At 52.6% G+C, this 22,453-nt stretch overlaps 1 protein-coding gene across 1 annotated transcript; it reads left to right on the top strand.

Moving 5' to 3' along the window:
* Nucleotides 1-3,241: 3,241 nt before the first annotated feature.
* Nucleotides 3,242-19,265, top strand: Cuedc1 (CUE domain containing 1). The gene is made up of 10 exons (XM_051191740.1): nt 3,242-3,378; nt 3,422-3,666; nt 8,316-8,443; nt 12,953-13,079; nt 13,720-13,912; nt 14,872-14,955; nt 16,690-16,761; nt 17,570-17,663; nt 18,303-18,361; nt 19,165-19,265. Exons 1-10 carry the CDS (start codon nt 3,276-3,278, stop codon nt 19,230-19,232), a joined length of 1,173 nt encoding a protein of 390 aa, XP_051047697.1. The 5' UTR covers nt 3,242-3,275; the 3' UTR covers nt 19,233-19,265.
* Nucleotides 19,266-22,453: the final 3,188 nt, after the last annotated feature.

The raw sequence follows: 22,453 nt of genomic DNA on the forward strand, positions 1-22,453 counted from the left end.
GCCAGTTTGTTTCCTTTGCATGGAACCGTCGTAAGGAGACCCTAAGAGGAAGGCCCTGGGCAACAAAGGCACAGGGATTCCCTCGGGAGAGTCGACAGGTGATTCCAGAATGCCTCTCAGGAGTATCTCAACACTCAGAGACACAGCACCCAAAGGTCTGTGGGAAGGAGTTCATGGGCTGCATGTAGGCCCATCCTTTTTCTTCTTTCTCTTTATGGACCAGGTCCTGGCTTCTTTCTTCATGGAGTTACCCTTGGCAGAATGACAAGCCTGGCCTCTAATCTTTCTGGCTGAATTACACTAGGGGCAGGGAGATGGTGGTTGTACTCTCAAGGGCCTTAACCAGAGTCTCTGACCCTATGTGTAATGACATGGGGGTCTTGGCTTCTGAGGCTTTAATGGCCCAGAATGGAGCACTTCTAATGGAACCAACCCCTGAGCTGCCTCAGACTGCCTACGGTAGGGGGGGGGGAGGGACAGCGGCGGAGAGGGGGCTTGGGGCTTGGGTGTTGCAGCAGGAAGCCACACATATGTGGCTTTCTTCTTAGGCCCATTCTCATAACCAAATCCCTGGATTAATCACCCGAGGCCACCCTTATTTCTCCTTGTGACATGGCTTTGGCCTCCCTGGCTGTGACTTGCTCCTCCGGGAAGGCAGGAAATAGATGGTGTTGGATGATAAATCATGGTTCAAACATGTAACATGATGAGGTGGGTCTCTGTGTTCTGATGTGGGAAGATGCCCACAATGTGCTATTAAGTAGATAAAAGTACCAGCATAGTGGAATTTATTGTTTCATCACATGATAAAATAAGCTCACACACATGGTAGCATGTGCAAGGATGAAATACCTACCTACACATGGTGTTAGGATGTGATCTCATTAAGTAAGTTCTCTCAGGGCAGGAAGGGATCTCAGAGTCTGCTAGTTATTCAGAACCTGTGTGCCTGTAATTTTCCACTTTCAAATCCAATCTACTAGCTGGGCATGGTGGTACATGGCTGTAATCCCAGCACTTGATTGGTGAAGGCAGGAGGAGCAGGAGTTCAAAATCATCCTGAACTACATAGTGAGTTCAAGGCTAGCCTAGACTACATGATCCTATCTTTAAAAACAAACAAACAAACAAACAAACAAACAGAGCTGGGTGGTGGCAGCACATGCCTTTAACCCCAACACTTGGGAGGCAGAGGCAGGCAGGTCTCTATAAATTCAAGGCCAGCCTGGTCTACAGAGTTCCAGGATAGTCAAAGCTCCACGGAGAAACCCTGTGTCAAAAAATCAAACAGACAAAAATCTAGCAAGATGGCTCAGCAGGTAAAGGCTGATTAATGACATGAGTTTGATCCCCAAGGCCCAGGTAATGGAAGGAGAGAAATAACCCCACAAGCTGGTCCTCTGACCTCTGTGTGTGTGCTATAGCACATGTATGCCACCCCCCACCACAAAATAACTTTTAAGAAGTTTTAAAAATCTAATCTAATCCACCTCCCTGGAAATAGGCAGGCACCCAGAATAGGGCTCCCTGAGAATGCTCACGTCCTTTTGAGGAAAGAGAGGGAGTAAGATGTTTGGAACTCAGTGTGGTAAGTACTGGAACCACTTCCAGAGTATGAGATCTGACCTGAAGTAGTGACATTAATGGCATTGGCAGGTCTTCCCATCCCAAGTGGGGCGGTACCTTTCATAACAGTCAGTGTGTGGCCGCTCCGACTGTGACCAGGGTTTGCTCACATGACAGTTTCTCCATCCTCTGTTAAGGCCATGACTCCCATCCTAGAAAACAGAATAGGCTTGCATTTGACTCCTCAGGCTTAAAAACACCCTTGGAGGATCTGAAGGTGTAGCACTGTTCTAGGGGGCAGAGGCAGAAGGAATCATGAGCTAGAGGTCAGCAGGGCTATGCCCTTTCCTACAAGCTGCTAGAATGACTAAATCTTGGGATAAGATAGAGAAAGTCAGAGTCACGTGTGTGTGTGTGTGTGTGTGTGTGTGTGTGTGTGTGTGTGTGTAGGTCAGAGGACAATTTGTGCCAGTCAATTGTCTCCTTCTACTGTGGAGGTCCGAGGGATTGAACTTAGGTCACCAGGCTCCACCAAGACATCTCACTGGTTCCAGGTTTTGGTTTTTGGAGACAAGTTCTTTAGTTTGGGCGGGGCCAAACATTCCTAATCCTGTGGTCTCTGCCTCCCAAGCTCTGGGATTACATACATGTCCCACCAGGCCAGGTTTTATTCACTGGTGGGGACTGCACAGAGGGACTCCATGCATGCTAGGCAAGCACTCCACCCCTCAAGCCACATCCCCAGCCCCTTTCCCATTGCTTTGCTTTCAGACATTGTTCTCTCTCCTTCGTCTACACTAACAGCGATATCACCTTGGTGACCATTTCAGTGCCTGGCTGAGAGGGCTGAGTGGTATTCTGTTGTAGATTTCCCTATGCATGCCTGACTTCAGTCCTTTTGGTGCATAACCTTGTGCCAGCCTTGCATACCAGCTAGGGTGACTGCAGCAGGGAATTGGGTTTGGGATGGAATATGATTAAGACTTAGATGACAGGGTTCTTTGGGACAGTTTAGGGAAGCTGTGTATGGTGGTATGTGCCTGTAATCCCAGCCCTCAGAAGGCTGAGGCAGGAGAGGAAGAGGAGGCAGGGATTGAGTGTTCAAGACCAGCTTCAGTACACTCGGAGTTTGAAGCCAATATGGGCTAGATGAGACCCTATTTCAAAACAAAAATGAAAACAACACAAATGAATAGGAAAGAATATACATATGTATTTTTCCTAGGCTTATTTATTTACCCATTAACATGCTTAGTATGCACACAGCCCTGGGTTCTTCCCAAACTAGGCTAGATATTACAGCTGGAGAGAGAATAGAGAGAAACAGGTCTCCCTAGGCTGGGTAGGTGTCACCTCGTTTCCCAACAGCCCATCACCAAAGAGTTCAAGTTTGCTTGCTTCTGCTTCTGACTCTGTCCTCTCATTTCAGGTGACAGCGTCAATTCTTCGAAGCCCCCTGTGGTGGCAGGATGACTCAAGGATGTGGATGATCTATAGTACAGTCACAGCTTGGTCAAGGTCCGCATGCCGCCACCACCCCAGCCCCTGTCCCCTAGCCTGGGCTGTACATTCCCGCCAGGCATCCCTGTGGACAGACGAAACACAGGAGTGAGTCTTCTTAACCCGCCAAGCAAGCAAGTGACTGACAGAGGGACTCCGGGCTGGTGGCTCCTTGGTTTGTCAGAAACATTCTGCAGCCGCTCAACAAGATGACCAGCCTTTTTCGCAGGAGCAGCAGCGGCAGCGGCAGCGGCGGTGGCGGGGCCACCGGGGCTCGCGGGGCCGGGGCCGGGGCCGGGGGCGGGGGCGGGGGCGGGGGCCGGGGCCGGGGCCGGGGCCGGGGCCGGCAGCGCAGCCCCTCAGGAACTCAACAACAGCCGGCCGGCCCGCCAGGTGCGCCGCCTCGAGTTCAACCAGGCTATGGACGACTTCAAGACGATGTTCCCCAACATGGACTACGACATCATTGAGTGCGTGCTGCGTGCCAATAGCGGCGCAGTGGATGCCACCATCGACCAGCTGTTGCAGATGAACCTGGAGGCAGGTGGTGGCAGTGCCTATGAGGACAGCTCAGACTCAGAGGACAGCATCCCACCAGAGGTAGAGGCACGGTCAGACAATTCACCACTAATGGTGGTCTGGTCTCTCTTAGAGACTCTGGTTGCCCCTGACCCCCAGCTCCTCCCCGCCCTGGAGGGTGCCTGGCTTCTAACCAGCAAGCATCTCTTTCCCTCTGAGAAACTTTTGATCAGGCAATGACCTATATTACGAGTAGCAATCATGCAATCATTCAACAAACACCCATAAGCAAGCACTCATTCAGTGGTATGTTAGGGATAGATAGGACAAGACCACAGACTAGGGTGCTTGTTTAAAACGTAGGTACATAAGCCCCACTCCAACATCTGACCCCTCAATTCCAAGCCTGGCATTTTTTTCAAGAAAAACTCTCGAGTGACAGAGTATCACTTTTGCCAGCCAAATCAGGCAGTGCTTTTGGAGCTCACAGGCTAGTGTGGATTGAAGACAGAGGTTAAACCAGAGTAGGAAAGGCACAAGCAAAGCAGAGACCCATACCAAGAGCAGAGAAAGAAGGTGAACCAGCCCCAGTGCCAGAGAGAGGGCGAGAGAGCAGTAAGGTTGGCCATACCCTCCACTCAGAAGAGGGTACATTCCCGCCAGGCATCTCTGTGGACAGATGAAGCACAGGAGTGAGTCTTCTTAACCCCTGTCTCTACAGACAGGATGGTTGCAGTGTGGGGCTCCAGCCACAAAAGCAAGGAGCCATTCCCAGGGTGAGGCATGGCCAGCCACAGTGAGTCAAAGCCCGCTGTTGGAGTGGTTCTGAGGCCCTGTTCAGGAGCTCTGTGCCCAGCCAACCCCCAGCCTAAAAGGGCATGTGGTTCTCAGGGCAAAGGGTGAGGCATGCAATTAGTGCAAGAGCCATGGATGAGACAGGGACCAGAAGACAGGGACAAACTCCACTCTTTCCTTTTCAATACTAGGGGTTTAACCCAGGGCCTCTTACATGTGGAGCAAGCCCTCTATGGCAGGGCCACACCCCAGCCCTCGTTTACATAGGATCTCCCTATGCAGCCTAAATCCTGTGGTTACTCGGTAGTCTGGGCAGACCTTGCACTTTCTTCCATCCTCCTGCCTCAGCTTCTCCAGTAGCTGGGATGATGAGTGTGCTCCACCAGGCCCCGCTTAATTCCACTCTTTCCAGAGTCCAGACTGTGCTCACTGGGTGTCTCAGCAGCTTCAGAAATCCATCCATTCTGTTTCTTAAACTTGATGAGGACAGTTACCCTTGTTTACATGAGAACTCTGGATCAGATTTGATTTCAGGGCCTGCCTTCTTGCTCCTCCTACCTCCCCCTTCCTTTTTTCCTTGGTGAGTGCTTCTAGGATTCTGGCTCCATGGAAGAGAAGCTGTGTGGGTAACAATGACTTGTGACAGTGTGGAATGTTCTCTCTGGGCAGACGGCAGGTACAAGGTGAAGGTTTGCAATGAGTAGATGTTACGTGTGTGTGTGTGTGTGTGTTTGTGTACATGAGTGTGCATGAATGCATGAGTTTGTGTGTATGAGTGTGTGTGTAAGCCAGAGATCAGTTGGGAGTGTTATTCCTCAGGAGCCAGCTACCTTGCTCTGGGAGGCCATCTCTCTCTACTTAGGCAAGGCTGGCTGGCTGAGGAGCTCCAGGGATAATAACTGTCTCCACATCCCCTGCCCTGGCATTACTAGTGTGTGATACCAGCCCAGCTTTTTACACAGGTGCTGTGTACTGAACTCAAGTCCCCCAGCTTGTGTGTGGCAAGCCCTTTACTGACTGAGCCACCTCCCCAGCCCTGTTGATGCTGTCTTTGTGTAGCTTTCTGTCATCTTTCCCTCTGTCATGCACCCCTTTGACTTGCCTGGATTAGTCAGTGGAGAGAACACTGGAAAACCCAGAGGTGTGAGTATGTGTGCATGTGTGTACGTGCAGGTAAATTCCTTTAGTGTGAGCTGGGAAGTTCCCTGCATGCTTTGACTCTCTGTGGTCCTGTTGATTCTGATGGTCTGGCAGGAGGGGCTGTTCCTGCTTTGCCCACAGTGCCTGTGACATCACAAGTCCCTGCAAGCCTTTCTCAGCTCCAGGCATCCATCCTGTGCTGCACTTCTGTTCCCAAGCAGTCCACAGTCCCAGTTGATCCCCTTCAAGTAAGCTCTGCCCGACTCTCTCCCAGCCCCCACCTTTGGAGCCCTGCCTGGGCCCATCCTCAGGCAGCTCCTGAGCCAGCGCAAAGTGCTACAGGAAATTTATGAGCAGCAGTAAGAATGACAATAACTGCTGACTGGAGAAAGGCCCCTCTCTAGAGACTGATGGATGGTGGGCTGGCCCAAGGGGTATCCTTGTCACAGAGAAACAGCTCCTGTCAGATAAATGGTCCAGACCCTGCCTCCCTCCCCACCTCAGGAATACCTGGCAGGCATCCATCACCCACAGTGAGTTAGGCCAAGAAGCCACAGAACCTCCAGCACCTTTAGAGCCAGAATAAGCTCCTTGTGGCCAGAAAGATGAAGGGGGAGGGCAGGAAGATGCTGGGGTCCCTTCTCTGGGACTACAGATCTCCTTTCTGGAGCTGGCCTGCCTTCTCTCCACTATAGAAGCATTCCTCTCTAGAGGCTGGGTTTGCTGCTCCAGGCAGAAAGCTGCACCCTGGTGTCCTTGAGTCTGGGCGCAACCCTGCCAAAGTGCAAAGGAAATCCGCGGAACTTTCCCTCCCACCAGACCAAGCTTAGCCTGGACCCTATCCCTCAGAACCAAGGGCTTTGGGAAACGAGGGCGGGGGCATGCGGGCAGCGGGAAGCAGCATAGAGTCCTCTGGGCACCCTGGGATTTTGCTGAGCACCTCCTGTGTGAGGTAACGGGGTCACCCAGGGCCAGGTGCCCACTCTGCGCACCATTCCTTCCCACTGGCTTCCCTCTCCTTCCTGGTGGGATGTGGAGTGAGCCTGGCCAGCAGGGCGGCCTCATTCTTCTTTTTCTGCAGAAGCATCTGTTTAAATACTTTCCGCCTCACAGGAAAGAGCGCTGCATTCCAGGGCGGGAGCCTCCTTGGCTCAGGTTGGCGCTGAGCTCTGCAGTGTGTGAGCATGCGCACTACCAAGGCCTGTGCTTGCTCGCTCACCACCAGGGCCTGTGCGTGCTCACTACCAGGACATCCCCGCCAGCCTGCCTGTGCTGGGTACCGCTGGGCTAGAGCTCAGATGTGTCAGTGGAACCTGGACTGGCAGAAACAGAGACACAGCTTTAGGGGCGACTTCCACCCTGAAAGAGTTCAAGTGGGGCTGGGGGAGTCTCTTTCCAGGTTCTTTGGTCTCTGAGGAAGAAGGCAGGGTGGGGCGAGGTGTGTGACAGGGATCTGTGCAGATGCGTCTGGGGGCAGATTCATACCCACTGGGTACTAGGAACTCAGCCTTCACCCCATGCTGGACATTTCTCTGCTCTGCTCTCTGCCTCCTGGGTGAAGAGAAGGGGCAGTGGGCAGCTAGGGTGTCCACCCTGAGCATCTCACCTGGGTGTTCAGGCTGCCTGAGGGAAGGATGTGACTGTGGAGGCCATGGTCCATGTCGAAAGATTCCAATCTAACCAGACTCAGCCTCCCAGGGCCTGTCATCTGAACCAGGAGGACCAGAAGTATCAGTGTCCTGGACTGCTGTCCTCGGAGGTGACATGGCTGTTACCATCTTAGGGCAGCTCACACCAGCCCTTCAGCAAGCTTGGGCCTATTCCCTCACAGAAGGGGGGTCATTAGGGAAACATCCCCTTCGATTTTAGCCACGCCCTCCTATACTAGCTGTGTGCATTTCTGCTCTGGGTGCAGGTAGGCAGAGATGCTGGAGAACACAAGAGGCTAACTGAATCAGGGACCCCATGAAGCTGTCAGGGCGTCATTACCTGCCCAGGACTGGGCCTTGTGATGACACAGCTGTTGGGGGTGAGGTGGGATTGCTTCTTTGGCCTGTTGTTGGCATCCTCTCTTGTTCACACCTCTCCAGGAGAAGTAATGAAACAGGTTCAAGGCGAGCCAGAGCAACTTAGTGAGACCCTATTTCAAAATTCAAGGTAAAAAGAGTTGGGCTGTAGCTGAGTGGTAGAGCATTTGCCTCATGAGTTTTAAGCTCTGAGTTCAATCCCAGGCACCACAAAAACAAATAAAACACCCTCGGGCCTGAACTTCCCCATCCTTGTACAATGGGATTTCACTCACTAGACTGGTAGGGTTAAGATGGTAGGTAATGAAAGTACATGGGAGGAGGGCTTGGATGATGTCATCATCAGAGGCTAGTACAGCTATACAGAGGACACTGATCTCGTGTGCAATCCAGGGAGGTTTCACAGGATGCACATACCACCTGATGTGCCCCAGAGTTCTCAGCTCCCCATCCTCACCCACTCTCCCTGTCTCTTCAGTTTGCTGCTCTTAAGCATTGCCTGGGTAGGTGTTGCTGCCATGAACAATCCTTTGGGGCCATGTGTTATCCTCTTTGCTGAGTATAACTGAGAGGCCTTGGGAGCCACCTGTTAGTGTATTCATGATGCTGGCATTGCAAAGGAGTGACTTCCAGCAGCCGTGCACAAAACTCAGTTCAGGTCCTTGCCAGTACTTGATCTCATCTGAATGGCACTGCACCTCAAGGATGGATTATTAATATCATCATCAATAATTACTGCTCTGTATCTCTTTGTTATCTCTGATTTAGGTCTTGGAAAGGACCTTGGAGCCGGAGAGCTCTGAGGAAGAACCCCCGCCCGTGTACTCACCACCAGCTTACCACATGCACGTGTTCGACAGGCCTTACCCAATGGCTCCTCCAACTCCACCTCCCCGGTGAGAATCCATTTGGTCTCAGAGCACAGTAGACAGAGAGGAAGACAGGAGTTGGGGTTGTATAAAGCACAGTGGGAAATTGGCTTCCCCCACAAGGGATTGTTCTACCAACTGCAAACTTCTGCTGTGGCAAGGTACATGCCATCTAGACACCAAGGAGCACTGAGGGCTGGGGAAGTGGCTCAGTAGGCAAAGTGCTTGTGTACCAAGGCCTGGGTTCAAATCCCTAGCCCTCTACATATAAAAGCTGGGCACAGTAACACTAAAGCTGGAGTTTCAGACAGGCAGATCCCTGGAGTTCAGTGACTAGCTGATTCAGCCAATCAGTAGGTTCCAGGTTAAGTGAGAAACTATCCTAATAAAAATAAAGTAGTAGGCCAGGGAGATGGCTGCGTGTCAAGTACCTTTAAGAACAAACATGGAGACCCCTGAGTTTGGGTCCCATGTAAAAGGTTGGGCATAGCAGCGTATGCCTAAGGGACACAGTTAATTAATTATGGTACAGCCTCCAGCTTCTTAGAATGTGTAATCAAGGGAGAGGCAGAGTCGGAAGACGAGCTCATGAAATATTGTTCTGTCCCTTCCCTTCCCCAGCGCATGGACACAGTAGTAATTAATCATTGTGCTGTCTCCTGCTGAGGGAGACGAACCTCAGAATCCCTCCCAGCACCCCAGGTCGCCGTCAGTCACCAGTAGGATGACCGTGTCACCCCTGGGCTAGTGATGTTGAGATTTTTAAGCAATGTGCAGATGTGTCTTTTTCTGGACTAGTTTGATGACTAGAGTCAGGAGAGTGGACTGCAAGGTCCCCAGAGACTTGTCTTAGCTTCGAGACTCTTGTTATTTGGAAGCTTAAAACAAAGCCAGCTGCCAGGAGTGTCCATCGTATGTGAGGTGTTGGCTTTTCCAGGCTCTGTGTTTGGTGGATGCTGGAGCCTAGGTGGGGTCACTTTGTCCTGGAAGCTGCTGTTTCTTAGAATGACAGCCTGGGTGGGAGGGGCTGATACAATGGGGACCTGCCTTAGTGATTCCCCCATTCTACCTAGCATCTTAGGAACTCCAGAACAGTGGTAGTGGGGAATTTGGAGAGCCGGTAAGAACAGCAGCCATTCGCCAAGTACCCTTTAAATGCCAGGGGCTGCTGTGGTTCTTTACCCAGGGACTTAAGTAGAAAGCACTACTGTCGCCCATTTCACGGATGAAAATGCTGAGCCTCAGAGAGTTTCACTGCTGTCCCCAAGGCTAAGAGCTGGGGTGTGAACCCCAGGTCATCTGACTTTGAGGTTATGTCATCACCTCCCGGCTGAGAAATCAGCTCAAGGAGCTGAGAGTCTGGAAAGTTAGCTGGGCAGGACAGAGGTCACCCACTGAGTCAGGGACAAGAGAGAGCTGGGACCTATCACCGGGGTACCTGGGATGCAGGCTGGGAGGTGGGCACCGGTGTGAGACTGGCAGCTTACGGAGACTGGCAGCTCAGGGGTCAGTGGTTTCCCTTTGACTTCCGGTTTGTTGTTTTTAGTGCCCTGTATTTCACGCGTGTTGCTGTGACAGAACCCTTGAAGGAGTTCAGAGAGGGAAGATATATGTTGGCTCATGGTTTGAGAGGGATTTTAGCCCATGAAGGCAGGGAAGGCGTGGGAGAGCTACCCTGTCAGCAAGAGGGCAGGGCTGTAGGTCTTCACATCATCGGGCACCAGGAAGCAGAGAGAACTGGCCCAGAGCCAGAGGCAGATGTAACCTTCCAAGCCTGCCCCTAGTGATCTGCCATCTAGACCCCAGCTGTAGAGAACCTATAACTTCCCAAAGCAGTGCTACCAGCTGCAGACCAGGTGCTCGAACATACAAGCCTGTGGGGACACTGCAGGCCTTTATTCCAAAGTAACTACATATTTTCAATTACATTTATTTATTTGTGTGTGTTGTTTGTCCTCTGTAGATCAGAATTTAGGGGATCCACAAACATGGGGTTAAGACATGGCCTTAAGTTCATACATCTTAGCATTAGTCTAGTGCAGCTGAAGACAGGAACATGTTCCAGGCAGAGGAAATGGCATGTGCAAAGGCCTGGAGACAGGGAGAGGGAACCATCCCTGGGAAGCGCCCGCAAGGACAGTGCATCAGAGTTGAGTGGAACGGAGCACAGGTCATAGGGCTCTGGGAAACTTCCAAGGAGCACACGCCTTACCCTGAGACTACAGAAGGCTCTGTGAGGCTGTACTACAGCAGGGGACTGGTAGATGGGTATGCAAAAAATCTTCAGCTGCTGAAGGTTAGATTTGAGAGGGGAGTAGTGGTCTGGTCCCCTTCTGTTATTATGTCCCTGAGAAGAGCCTGGCCATAGGGCAGAGTTAGACTGCAGCATGTCCACACTCTACCTAAGACCCCTTCTGGAGCCTGGTGGTGGTGGTGCACACTTTGGCTTTTTGTGTTTGTTTTGTTTTTCTCAGACAGGATTTCTCTGTAGCTTTGGGGGGTTCAGTAGACGGGGCTGGCCTCAAACTCACAGAGATCTACCTGTCTCTGCCTCCGGAGTGCTAGGATTAAAGGCTTGCTCCACCTCAGGTGGATCTGTGAGTTCAAGGCCAGCCTGGTATACAGAGCCAGTTCCAGGACAGCCAGGGCTACACAGAAAAACCCTGTCTCGAAAAAGCAAAAACAAAAACAAAAAAACAAAACAAAACAAAACAAAAAAACACCTGAAATCCTTCCCATCCAGGTCCAACACCCTGTGGTTAAGTGTGTGGGTTGTTCTCCCCTCCACCCCCATGGTTAGTCTTTTCCTTCCTCTGAGTCTCAGAGCCCCAGGAGACCCCTCCGCACAGGCCACCTGCTGTTTCTGTGTTGAAATTGCAGCCTCGGAACTTTTGCCTCACAGCTCATTTTTGACATTCCTTTCTAACCACAATGGAGTTGCTGGGCTGCCTCGAGGGGCAGGCCCCCTGCAGCTGAGGGTGACTTCATCCCAGGGCTTGGAGAAGGTTCAGCTGGGTCCTCTCTCCAGGACCCCTGCCCAGAAGCCAGGGAAACCCCAGAAGAAAAGGCGCTCTCCCTACTGTCAGTTCCCATCCCATGGGTATCCAAGAAACACAATGGTTAGAGGGTCTTGGTCAGAGTTTGATATCTCCCTCTGCAGCCATTCCAGTTGGGGTGACGACCTCATCCCAAATGAAGCCTGGATAAGCCTTCTCCCATTATGGCTGGAAGTGGTGTCTGTGGGACTGACAGATGGGCCTTCGAAGAAAAACAGAATTTGGGACAGGGACATAAGTGGCAGAGCATAGTGAAGGAAACCTGGCCTAGGAATGTGTGTCCTGGGTTCCCCTACAGGCGCCTCTCTGAGGATCCCTGTGCGTCTCCAAGCTGCCAGTCGAGCTCCCCCTAGCACTTAGCAGCTGGTTATCCGTCTGCTGCTGCCCCCGCCCTCCCCTCGTACCCACCGGGCCGCCGGCCCAAAATAGAAAAGGAAAGGAAGTTATTTCCACAAGTTAGCAGCAGACGGAAAAGCTCCCCTCCAGTGAGGGGGCGGAGGGATTCCTGAAGCTGGAGGCCAAATCAAAGCCAGGCTGAGCCCAGCATGGCCCCCACCACCCCCAGCCGCCTGCCTTCTCCATGTGTCATTTCCCTGATTCAGCAGGACACGTGTCCTGCGGTTGCCACGCAGCAGGCTGCTGAGGAGTTGTGGAGTTCCTGGCCCAGCTCCAGGTTTCCTTCAGGCCCGGCCTGGAGATGGAGCTTGGGGTCAGAGTAGCCAGGCCCTTCTTCCTCTCCAGCCCTGGCCACCTGGCACAGGCACACCTTGCCTGAGAAGAGACCTTGGAAACAACAATCTAACCTTGGCTTCCAGCAGTTCAAGCTGCAGCTCATGGGGGGGGGGGGAGAGATAGGAGGGCACCCATTACCTTGGCAGGAGGTCAGCAGGGTCTAGATTTGATGACAGCATCAGGGGCATGAACAGGGTCTTGCAGTGTTCCCCCACCCTTTGCTGGCTGTAGCTGAGCCAGAATGGGAGCTCAGATCTGCTTTATTGTCCAGGAATCTTGGGAGCCCCCTTCCCCCAACAAACCAAGGACAGGGTGGAGCGGGGGCCATATCTGCTACTTAACAGTCCAGCACTGTGCCAGCTGTTAGGGACACAAGCACAGAAGCATATGATGACACTCCCCCGCCCCCATCTATAGGGGACACCCATAAAGGCTGAATCTAAATCCACAACACTGACATTTGCACCAGAGGCACTGAGTGACAGGAAAGCAGCCCAAGGCCAAGGCTGAGGAGTTAAGCAGCCGACTAAGGAGAGGGAGAGGTCCCCGCTGCTCCTGGCCTGATGGCTTTCCTTCTTGGTATGCCGTTTCCCCCATCCAGCAGAATATACTCTGTACCTTTGTCTGAAGGCAGTGTGGGCACAGGATGCTCTCAGTAAGACCACTGTCGTCTATCTACCTGAGGACCTATGACAGAGCTGTGGCTAGGCCTGACTGCTCCGTGCTCTCCTTACCTCCCTCCCCCCAGGGTTGATGTCCTGGGCTCTGGACAACCCACAAGCCAGAGTCGCTACAGGAACTGGAACCCACCCCTGCTGGGCAACCTTCCTGATGATTTTCTCCGAATCCTGCCCCAGCAGATGGACAGCATTCAGGTAACTGGCTGCCCTCAAGCCTCCATGCCTTCCTGCCTGTCCAGCGTCTTACTTATCTGGGCTACGCACTCAGTGGCAGCCAGGTTTCTGAGCCCAGGTTGAGCTGCTTCATTGAATAGAGTTTATAAGGAAAGAGTGATGAACCCAGGGCCTTGCTTCTCAACCGGCCCGATGGTTCCTGTTGGGCCCAGGGAAAGTGGCTGCCCGAGAATACTCTCTGGCTGCAGGGAGGGAAATCGGGTAGCTAATGGTGGGGTTCAGGGCTGCTCCTTCCTCTCCCAGAAGCTTCTTTCAGATGGTGGCATACTCTAAGGTGCCCCTGCTGGTGGGGTATGCTGGTGGGGTGAGACTGGGAGTTCTTGGGAAAGGTGGTTGAGCTGTTTGCAAATTACTTCTCAGAATTTAGGTTCCAGAAGATGGAATGAGGTGGCCCTAGGTTGGAAGGAAAAGCCCTTTTGATGTCTTTCCTGCTTTTGCTGAGGATACAGTTTTGAGTTGTTCCAGTGAATTTTGGCCAATGACTGGGTCCTGTTGGGAGGAGAGGACTACAGCACGTGGATGGAGGACTCTGGGAAAGCACACATGCATAGACAGGTATACGTGGATTTAAATAGGTGACTGTATGCTCACTCTTCCTCAGGGTCACCCCGGGGGCTCCAAGCCTACGGGTGGAGAGAGAGGCCCAGTTCCAGTGCCAGGACCTGGTGCCTGCGACCAGGACAGCCGCTGGAAGCAGTACCTGGAGGATGAGAGAATTGCCCTGTTCCTGCAGAACGAAGAGTTCATGAAGGAGTTACAGCGCAACCGTGACTTTCTCCTCGCCCTGGAGAGAGGTGGGCACCGCGTCTCACTGTGAAAGAAGAGAATGATACGGGCAGTAGCATCGGGCCTTAGGAGAGGGTTGTGTCGGAGGCCAACATGTTAGATGCTTTCTAAGCTGCATGAGCATAGCCCTCCTGGGTAATGCAGGAGCTACAGCATTCAGCCAGTGGGGATTTGGGAACACTTGGGAACTCAGAGGAAGAGGGATGTGTCCACTGGGGTCTTCTCCTTTGCCCTGCATTAGCCTTGGCTTGGGTGATGGGAAGGAATATTGCCTTTTCCACCATCCTCTAGCCACAAGGCAGAGGTATCAGGTCTTGAACCCTGGGAACAAGGTAACTGGCTCCAGGATGGGAGCCTTCCTGAATGGAAGAGGGTAGAGCCCGGTATTTGCATCAACTATGGATGGGTTACCCTGCTCCCCATCCTGGATGCCTTTCCTTTTGAGATAGGGTTTGGAGGCAGGGCTGCAGAGGTGGTCTTGTAAAGATCCAAGAGAGCCGGGGAGGGAGGAGAGTAGGGTGAAGGGTAGAAAGGGAGTCTCATGTGTTTGGAAAGGACAGAGAAAATTGTACTGCCAGGGTGTTGGGATGGAGGGAGCAGACCCATAGGAGACACAAACGAGGACTGGCTGGGCATGCAGCTTCCTACCTGCAACCCCAGCATGAAGGAGGCTGAGGCAGGAGAGCCATGAGTTCCAAGAGAGCCTGGGCTCCATATCAAAACCCTAAAACAGTAGAATAAAGTAGGCTTGGACTCTCCAGAAGCTGCTAGTTCTGACATTCCAATATTGCAAGATGCTTATCAGGTCTCTGTTGTCACACGTTCTTCAAGAGCTGGCAGACCGACACTCCTGTGTGCATGCATGTACTTAGGTTTGTTTCAGGGGGCTCAGCCTCCAGCAGCCTCCAATGTACCCCCCAGGTGCCCTGGAGCTCACTTCTCTGATAGAAACCATCTCCTTTTCCAGACCGATTGAAGTATGAATCCCAGAAATCCAAATCCAGCAATGTGGCTGTCGGAAGTGACTTAGGCCTTTCCTCCTCTGCCCCAGGTAAACTTGCTCGCCTGAGAGAGAACTTGATGGGCTCAGTGGGCCCACACTCCAACTTTACCTTCAATTTTGAGAGTTTGGGGGTAGGGTGAGGAAACAAACCAAGGGTGGGAAGATGAGGCCCCTCAGCAGGCCAGAAGGGAGGCCTCCTGTGGGATGAGATACCCCCCTACAGTAAGTGGCCCTCGCTTCTTGCTGTCTTAGGAGCTGTAGGTTACTACAGGCTGGCTGACCTCCCAACTATTTCTGGATCTTGGGCTACCAGAGGACACGCTGAACCGTGTAATGTCCCTTAATAGCAACTGAGAGTAGGAAGGCCTCAGAGTCTGGGGAGGTTTGGCCCAATGAGGCTTAATGCCTAATAGCAAACATGCAAAGGCAACACACACACATTGACTGTATTCAGTGCATGGAGGAGAAGAGGGTGAAATTCATCTGGGAAGGGCTCATTCATTCACTTAAGTAGCTGAGGACTACCTGCTCAGGGGCATGCCCTGTCATAGGTGAGGAAAATTAAGTTGTGAGCATTGAATGCTAGGTGGTTCGACACCGCCTCAGGAGGGCCAGAGAATCCTAGTTTGCAGTCCCTAATATAACTGCCCCCGAGCTCATTTCTTGGCTTCCCTCCAGTGCCAGCAGCAGTGGCATTGAGAGACCAGAGGGTTGGGCAACAGGACTGCTAGGATGCACGGACTATAGCTGCGTGAGATTGGGAGTGTGATCAGAGGCCTTGCTTTTGTACTCGCCCCCCCCCCCCGGACTCTGGATCCCTGACCTGTCCCTGCCCTCATACATACATAGAAAGGCTCAGTAGTTTTTCTAGGAGCAGAGCCTCTATCCCAGAGCTGAGCTGGAAAGGCAGGAGCAGAAGGGTAAGGCGCCTCGCTAATCCCAGCTCAGAGAAAGACAATCCCGTGGAACTGAATCATAAGCAAGAGGCCAGGAGCTTAGGCCCCACCAGATGTTCATCTGGGAGTTTTCACAGAGCTTCTTGTCCTTGATCCCAAATTAATGAGGGACACCAGGGCTGCTGAGCTGGATCAGAGTGACTCAAAGGGAACCTAGCAGGCAAGGTGACCCAGGGTGGTGAGAGAGGCATGCAGTGGAATGAGTTAGGAGGCTCCCTCCCGGCAGCTCACAGGGTTCTGACTCTTGGCTGAGCGCTGCTCTTGTTCCTGTTCAGCATCTGGAAGGGAAGAATGGAGAGGCTGAACCGGGAAGGAGGACAAGGTCGCTCCGGCATTCTTAGCTCTGTGTCCTTTCTGCTTCAGTTCACCGGAGCTGGGATGCACAGAGCGTCTTGATGTGCTGGCAAATGGTTAACAGTCTGCTCTGCTCTGGGTGCAGTCTCTAGGGATTTCCCGGATGTAAATCTCCCCACCCAGTTCATTGCAAACTACCAGCGTGACTTTGAGAATATGGGATTGTTCACAGAAGTTGAAATCCTGTGCCAGCCGGCTCCCCACAGGTGCAGCAGCTCTTAAGATTGCCCCCCATTGGCTCAGAAGAGGAAAATGCATCTTGCAAGGAGGAAGTACTCTTGCAACTTGCCTTAAATTCCCAGTGGTTAGGGAAGAAGCCCGCACGTCCACTGTAAGGACAGGCCTAAACAACCATGGAGGAGCGCCATCTCGTCTATTTCCCTGGGCCCATGGCAGCTGCTCATTCTCTCTCTTAGTGGGATCTCAGAGACCCAATGGGCCTAGTCCCTCAGCAGGTGTCTCCTCCTTCCAGGAACCAGTGATACCAACCCCACTGTGTCAGAAGATGCCTTATTCAGGGACAAGTTGAAACACATGGGAAAATGTGAGTCCTGCTCCTGTCACCTCCCCGTCCCAGCTCTCCTGAGGCAGGACGTGTGGCCTCTTGAGAGAGGAGGTCCCACCCTTGAGGATTTTTAATGTTGTTGACTCTTGGTGAACTTGGGTGACATTTTAATCACAGGCTAGCTCCCTCAGCCTTCCTGCCTTACTTTATTCTACTGCTGAGTCTGGAGACAAATTAAGTTTAAATCCTCTTGAGCCAGCCAGCTGTCTGCAGAAAAATAATGCGTGTCGGTGTTCACGTTGTCTGTGACGCGAGGGCTTGGTGGAGACGGGAGGCACCAGCTGGGTCCACTTTTTGTGGGGATGGGAGACATTTTGGGGCAGGGGACCTCTTCTCACTGTCCAGTTCTTGTCATTCTCCTCTTTCCAATCTCACAGACCCGTAAGCAGTGGGAAGGAGGCCGGGATCCTTTCAAGGTTTTATTTCGGGGAAATTTCCGATGAGTCATGGAAATCCTAGGACCAACTGTGGAGGTGGCTGGGGAGGGACCAGAAAGAAAGCCAAGATCTGTGCCTCTCTCGCCTCTCGGTCGGGAAGGAATACCCGGATCTTGGACTGGAGACAGGCTGTGTACTTGGCTAGCGATGGCCTGTGCTGCCCCTGCAGGCCGACCTGGGATGCACACTTGCTCCCTAGGTGGCACTGGTGTCTGCAGTTCACTTTCCTCTTCCCATTCCCCGCCCAAGGGGCCTGGTGCTGCCCTGGCTGCCCCCAAACCTGGCGGGAAGCCATTTGATGCTCCGACTGTCCCCGGAGCACGAAGGGCTCACAAGTCTCTCTGCCCCAGCTACTCGTAGGAAGCTGTTTGAACTCGCCCGAGCCTTCTCCGAGAAGACCAAAATGAGGAAGTCAAAGAGGAAACACTTGCCGAAGCTTCAGTCGTATCCTTCTGCTCAGCACTGGGTTGGGGTGGTGAGCACTAGGAAGGGTGATGGATGGAGATCCCGGCTGGACCCCCTGAAGCTGGAACTTCTTGGGATCTGGCTCTGCAGCCTCCCTTCCTTGCTTTGCAAACCCAGGACATCCTGTCGGCAGCTCCTCGGACACTGTCTTCCTTATGCTTCCTGTGACAGTGGTCCTCCTGTTGAAGTCAGCAAATCGTTCCCGAATTTTGCTAGTTGAACTGACCCCCAGGTCCCCTGAAGCCTTGTCTCTGGAGACCTGCTTTCTCACATTTGGTCCTTCAAGTGAAAAGATGTTTTCTTCTTTTCATACCTAAGCTCCCATCCGTGCTTAGCCAAGGGAGTTCAGGATATTGAAAGTTGAGTAGCCAAAGACGAGCAGGGAGAAAAGTCACTCTCTCTGTCCCTAGAGATGGGGGCAGAGTAAGGGGGCTGGGGGCTGGCTAGCTGCTTGGTTGACCCCAGGAGGGGGGCCTGGATGGGGGAGTGTTAGGCAGCTTGTGGACAGAAGGGATGATAGAAGCCTCTTGAGGTTGGTGGATGGAGCACAGGCAGACTGGATGAACTATGACAGTTCCCATTTGTCTCTGGGCTAGTTTTCCTGAATAGTCTTCACAGGCTGGGAGCTGCTGCATCAACAGCCAACCTCCTAGATGATGTGGAGGGCCATGCTTATGGTGAGGCAGGGTGGGGGACCTTGAGCTTTGACTTGCTTGTGATGGGTGAGCCTTCAAGAGGAGGTCCTTAGTGTTTAATGTTCAACAAGGGGACACTCAGCCTGGGGGACATGTTGACTGTTGGCAGGCAGGTAGCCCACAGAAATGTGTATGCTTGTCATGTGCTGCACACAATACTACTCTCTTCCTGTCATCCCTAAAAGGGTGCCCAGCATGCCAGGCACTGCTTCTAGAGAGTGTTCTCTAGGGAATGAGGCTGCCTCATACACGGACAATCTCAAGTTAGAAAGCTTCAGTTTAGCCAGGTGGTGATGGCTGGGCACACCTTTAGTTCCTTCACTCAAAAGGCAGAGGCGAGCGGGTTTCTGAGAGTTCAATGCCAGCTTGGTCTACAGAGTGAGGTGCAAGACAGCCAGGGATACAGAGAAACCCTGTCTCAAAAAAAAAAAAAAAAAAAAAAAAAAAGAAAGAAAGAAAGGAAAAGAAAGAAAAAGGGTGGTCAGAAGACACCAGATACAAGGACTAGAAGGCCTTAGAGGTCTTTTAGATATTCCATCATCCCTATCCCATTTGACAGATGAGAAACCAAGGTAGACTTGTCCAAGGCCTCAGACAGAGCTCGATGGTAGAGTTAAGACAGTACCTGACTGCCTTTGCCTCTCTCACCACACCCACATACTGCTACCTGGGCATCAGGACCCAAGCAAAGGGATGGTTGAGGCAGCGCCCCTGCCCAGCCTGGAGACAGGTCCAAGTGAGGTTGTGCAGGGTGGAAGATGAGGTAGCGTCCCTTTGCCTTTCAGATGAAGACTTCCGGGGAAGGCGGCAGGAGGTGCCTGGGGTGGAAGAGGCCCTAAGAGAAGGACAGTAAGAGGTAAGGCTTGGGGCCACAGCTTCCAGGGGCAGCTTGGGCAAAGGCCCACCACGCACCATGTGTCCTCCCAAGGATCCAGAGGTGCTGGGCTGTGACTGACATCACAGTGACACTGATCCTGGCTTATTTCTCTTGTGGCATTGCACATGGTTTCCCCCTGCAAACCTGTGTGTGTGTGTGTGTGTGTGTGTGTGCATACGTGCACACACACACACACACACAGACACACACACACACTTTTAATACAGTTTTATGTAACCCCACTACCCTTGAATTCACTGGCTATATGGATGAGACTGGCTTTGAACTTCAGACCCTCCTGTCTCCACTTCCCAAGTTCTGGGATTACAGACTTACTGTATCAGACCTGGCTTTTGTACTTTTAAAAAATTGGTTACTGCTGGGTGGTGGTGGTGCATGCCTTTGATCCCAGTACTTGGGAGGCAGAGGCAGGCAGACCTCTGTGGATTCGAGGCTAGCATGGTCTACAAAGCAAGTTCTAGGGCAGTTAGAGCTACACAGAGAAACCCAGTGTCAAAAACAACAACAAAAGAATTTGGTTATTTATTCATTTGACAAACAATAACCACACCTGCCTGAATGAATCATCATTATCATCATAGTCTCGTCATCATCATCATCACAGATACCCTGCACAAGAAAGCCAAATCAGCTTTAAACCTTGAATAATTTGCAGCCCCATTGAAAAGACATTCCAGGACACACAGTGAATATTAAGAGGGTAGTGTAAGAAAGAAACATCGTGGTCAAGCACATGCAGAATTGTCTTCAGTCCCCAGCTTAGGTTGGATGATCAGGGATCTAGAAATAGACACTCCACCCCCCGTGGATGCTTCTGTCTGGAGCCTCAGGGCTGGCCCACCTTTCCTCCTACCCCTGTCTACTCTTCTGGGGGTGGAATGTACATAGAAAATGCCAGCATCTCCTGCAGAAACTAGGCACACCTGTATGCCTGTCCCTCTTCAGGTGCCTCACCCCCCCATGAGGAGCTCCCCGCCCACCTACCTGCTTTGCTTGCCCAATTGCTGTCCTATTCCCAGTGCTCAGCATCTACTAGGCATTCTTGAGCTGTTGTGTGGCTGGTCTGGCCCTGTTTCCAACCATGGAGGAACAGATGCCCCTCTTATGGTAGCTGTGGCAGTGAGATACCCTAGGCCGCAGAGGGCAGAGCCAGCAAATGCAGGTACCACACACACACACACCCCTCTTGTCATCCCCGTCTTCAGCTCTCTCCATGATCCCCGTGCTTTCCTCACCCACAGAGCTGCCCCCCAGCTTCCTACCCATGTAGGAGAGCTAAGGAAACACCCCTACTGTTACCCTTTCCTCCATCCCACTGGTCCCCAGGAGAAAGGAGTACTACCCCAAGCCACCCCATCTCAGACCTTACTCATCACTTTTGAGTCTTCTGGCTTTTTCCCTCTCAGCTCCCCACTGTAAAAACCGAGATCCTCCTGCATCTACTGCAAAGTGGCAGTCTCCAGGAAGGGGCCGAACCAAGGTCACCTTCAGTTCAGGCCCTAGTGTGCACTCTGGTGCTCCCTTCCATAGGCAATGGCTTTCCTACCTCTCCCTCAATACCTATTTGTCGCTCTGCCTTCAGTCAGTTCGCTGCAAGCCATTCTCTCCTCCCTGCTTCCTTCTTCCTTCTTGCTTTTCTCATCGCAGCCTAGACAGATTTATCTCGTTGACCCACCTGTTAATGCCATCGCCAAACATCACTGTGGTCCCGCTTCTCCCGTGCTTTTGAGCAGAAGTCTTATGAACTCAGCCTGGTGTCTGAGGCTCACCAAATTCTAGCCTGGGATTACTTTCCTGCCCTTCAGATCCCCTTACTCAGGTCCCCCTGAGTAAGCTACTAGCGGGACACAGAATAGTGGGTGGAGCCCCCCCCCTGTAAGGCCTCCCATGCGGAGCCTCCTTTCCACCCCATTCCTCCACCCCATGCTAGGATCCTGTGGTTGAGCAGTGGGCGGGATCCGAAGCAGAGTTCCAGGATGATCTAGAACCAATGGAGAAAGGAGGAGGTGCCTCGTAGTCTCCAGGAACCAGTGTCAGAGAAAGACCCGGAAGCTCCTGTGATGAAAATGTCACTCGTTTTCCCTACTCCCAGGTGCCAGGTGCCAGCTGCATCGTCGCCTGGCCAGAGATGCTCTGGCCAGTGGAGGCAGCCAGAGAGACGCACCACTGCCCTCCAGCTGCAGCTGAGACAGACGGTGCTTGCATACCATACCATAGCACGGCCCAGGCTTCTTCGGCCACAGTCCAGCCCAGCCACTGCCACTTTCCACAGGACTGACGGAACTTTCAGAGTTGCTTGTGAGTGGAGGAGGGACTTGGAGCCTTAGAGACAGCAGCCAGCCACAACTTGCTTTGTAGTCTATGGGAAGAGCAGAAAATTCAGGAGCCACCACTCCTGAAAGAGAGAGAGAGAGAGAGAGAGAGAGAGAGAGAGAGAGAGAGAGAGAGAGAGAGAGAGAGAGGATCAGTTAAAGAACTGGTGAAAAAGACCCATCCGGAGGCTCTTTGGGGCTGAACAGGGCTTTCTGGCTTCTCTTACCCATCTCTCCTGCCGCAGAGGGCCTGATCTACACCATCCCCCTACCCCTGTGGCCTTTCTTTGCAAAGACCTCCTACACCTCAGCCTTGGCCAGAACTGCTGACCCTTGGCCCTGACCTGCACTGAACTCTGGACACTGTGGTTGGTCCTGCCGGGTCCACCTCACAGGGCTGCTTCTATTAAGGGCTGGCTGTCACCTCCAGCAGCCTCGCCTTGACCCAGCAGGGATGGGGAGAGTGACCCCCGGAGCTGGAGGATTCTCTATAGGCCTGGTCTTTAGTTTGGCTGAAGGCAGAAGCTGGTTCTTGACTTGCATCACAGTGGGGCCCTTCAGGGGCTGGACTGGTCCTGCTGTTTTGTAAGGCAGAAAGGTGCTGGAGTTTCGGGGTGAGGGTGACCCCAACTGAGAAGGTGCCCGACTGAAGTCTAAGTTGCAGAGGCTACCAGCTTGGGGCAGGGCGCTGGGGGAGGGGGGCACCTAGGGCAGGAACTTGCCTCACACACAGAGGTGATCTGAAGAACAGAGGCGATTCTAGGGCCGCTCACCAACCACTGCCAAGGGGATGGATAGAGGCCGCAACTGTGGCTCACTCGGCCGGCCGGTGATCTAGGGACTCGTTAATCCTTAGAGAGAGCT

This window comes from Phodopus roborovskii, unplaced genomic scaffold (assembly GCF_943737965.1).
Source record: "Phodopus roborovskii unplaced genomic scaffold, PHOROB, whole genome shotgun sequence".
Classification (NCBI taxonomy): domain Eukaryota; kingdom Metazoa; phylum Chordata; class Mammalia; order Rodentia; family Cricetidae; genus Phodopus; species Phodopus roborovskii.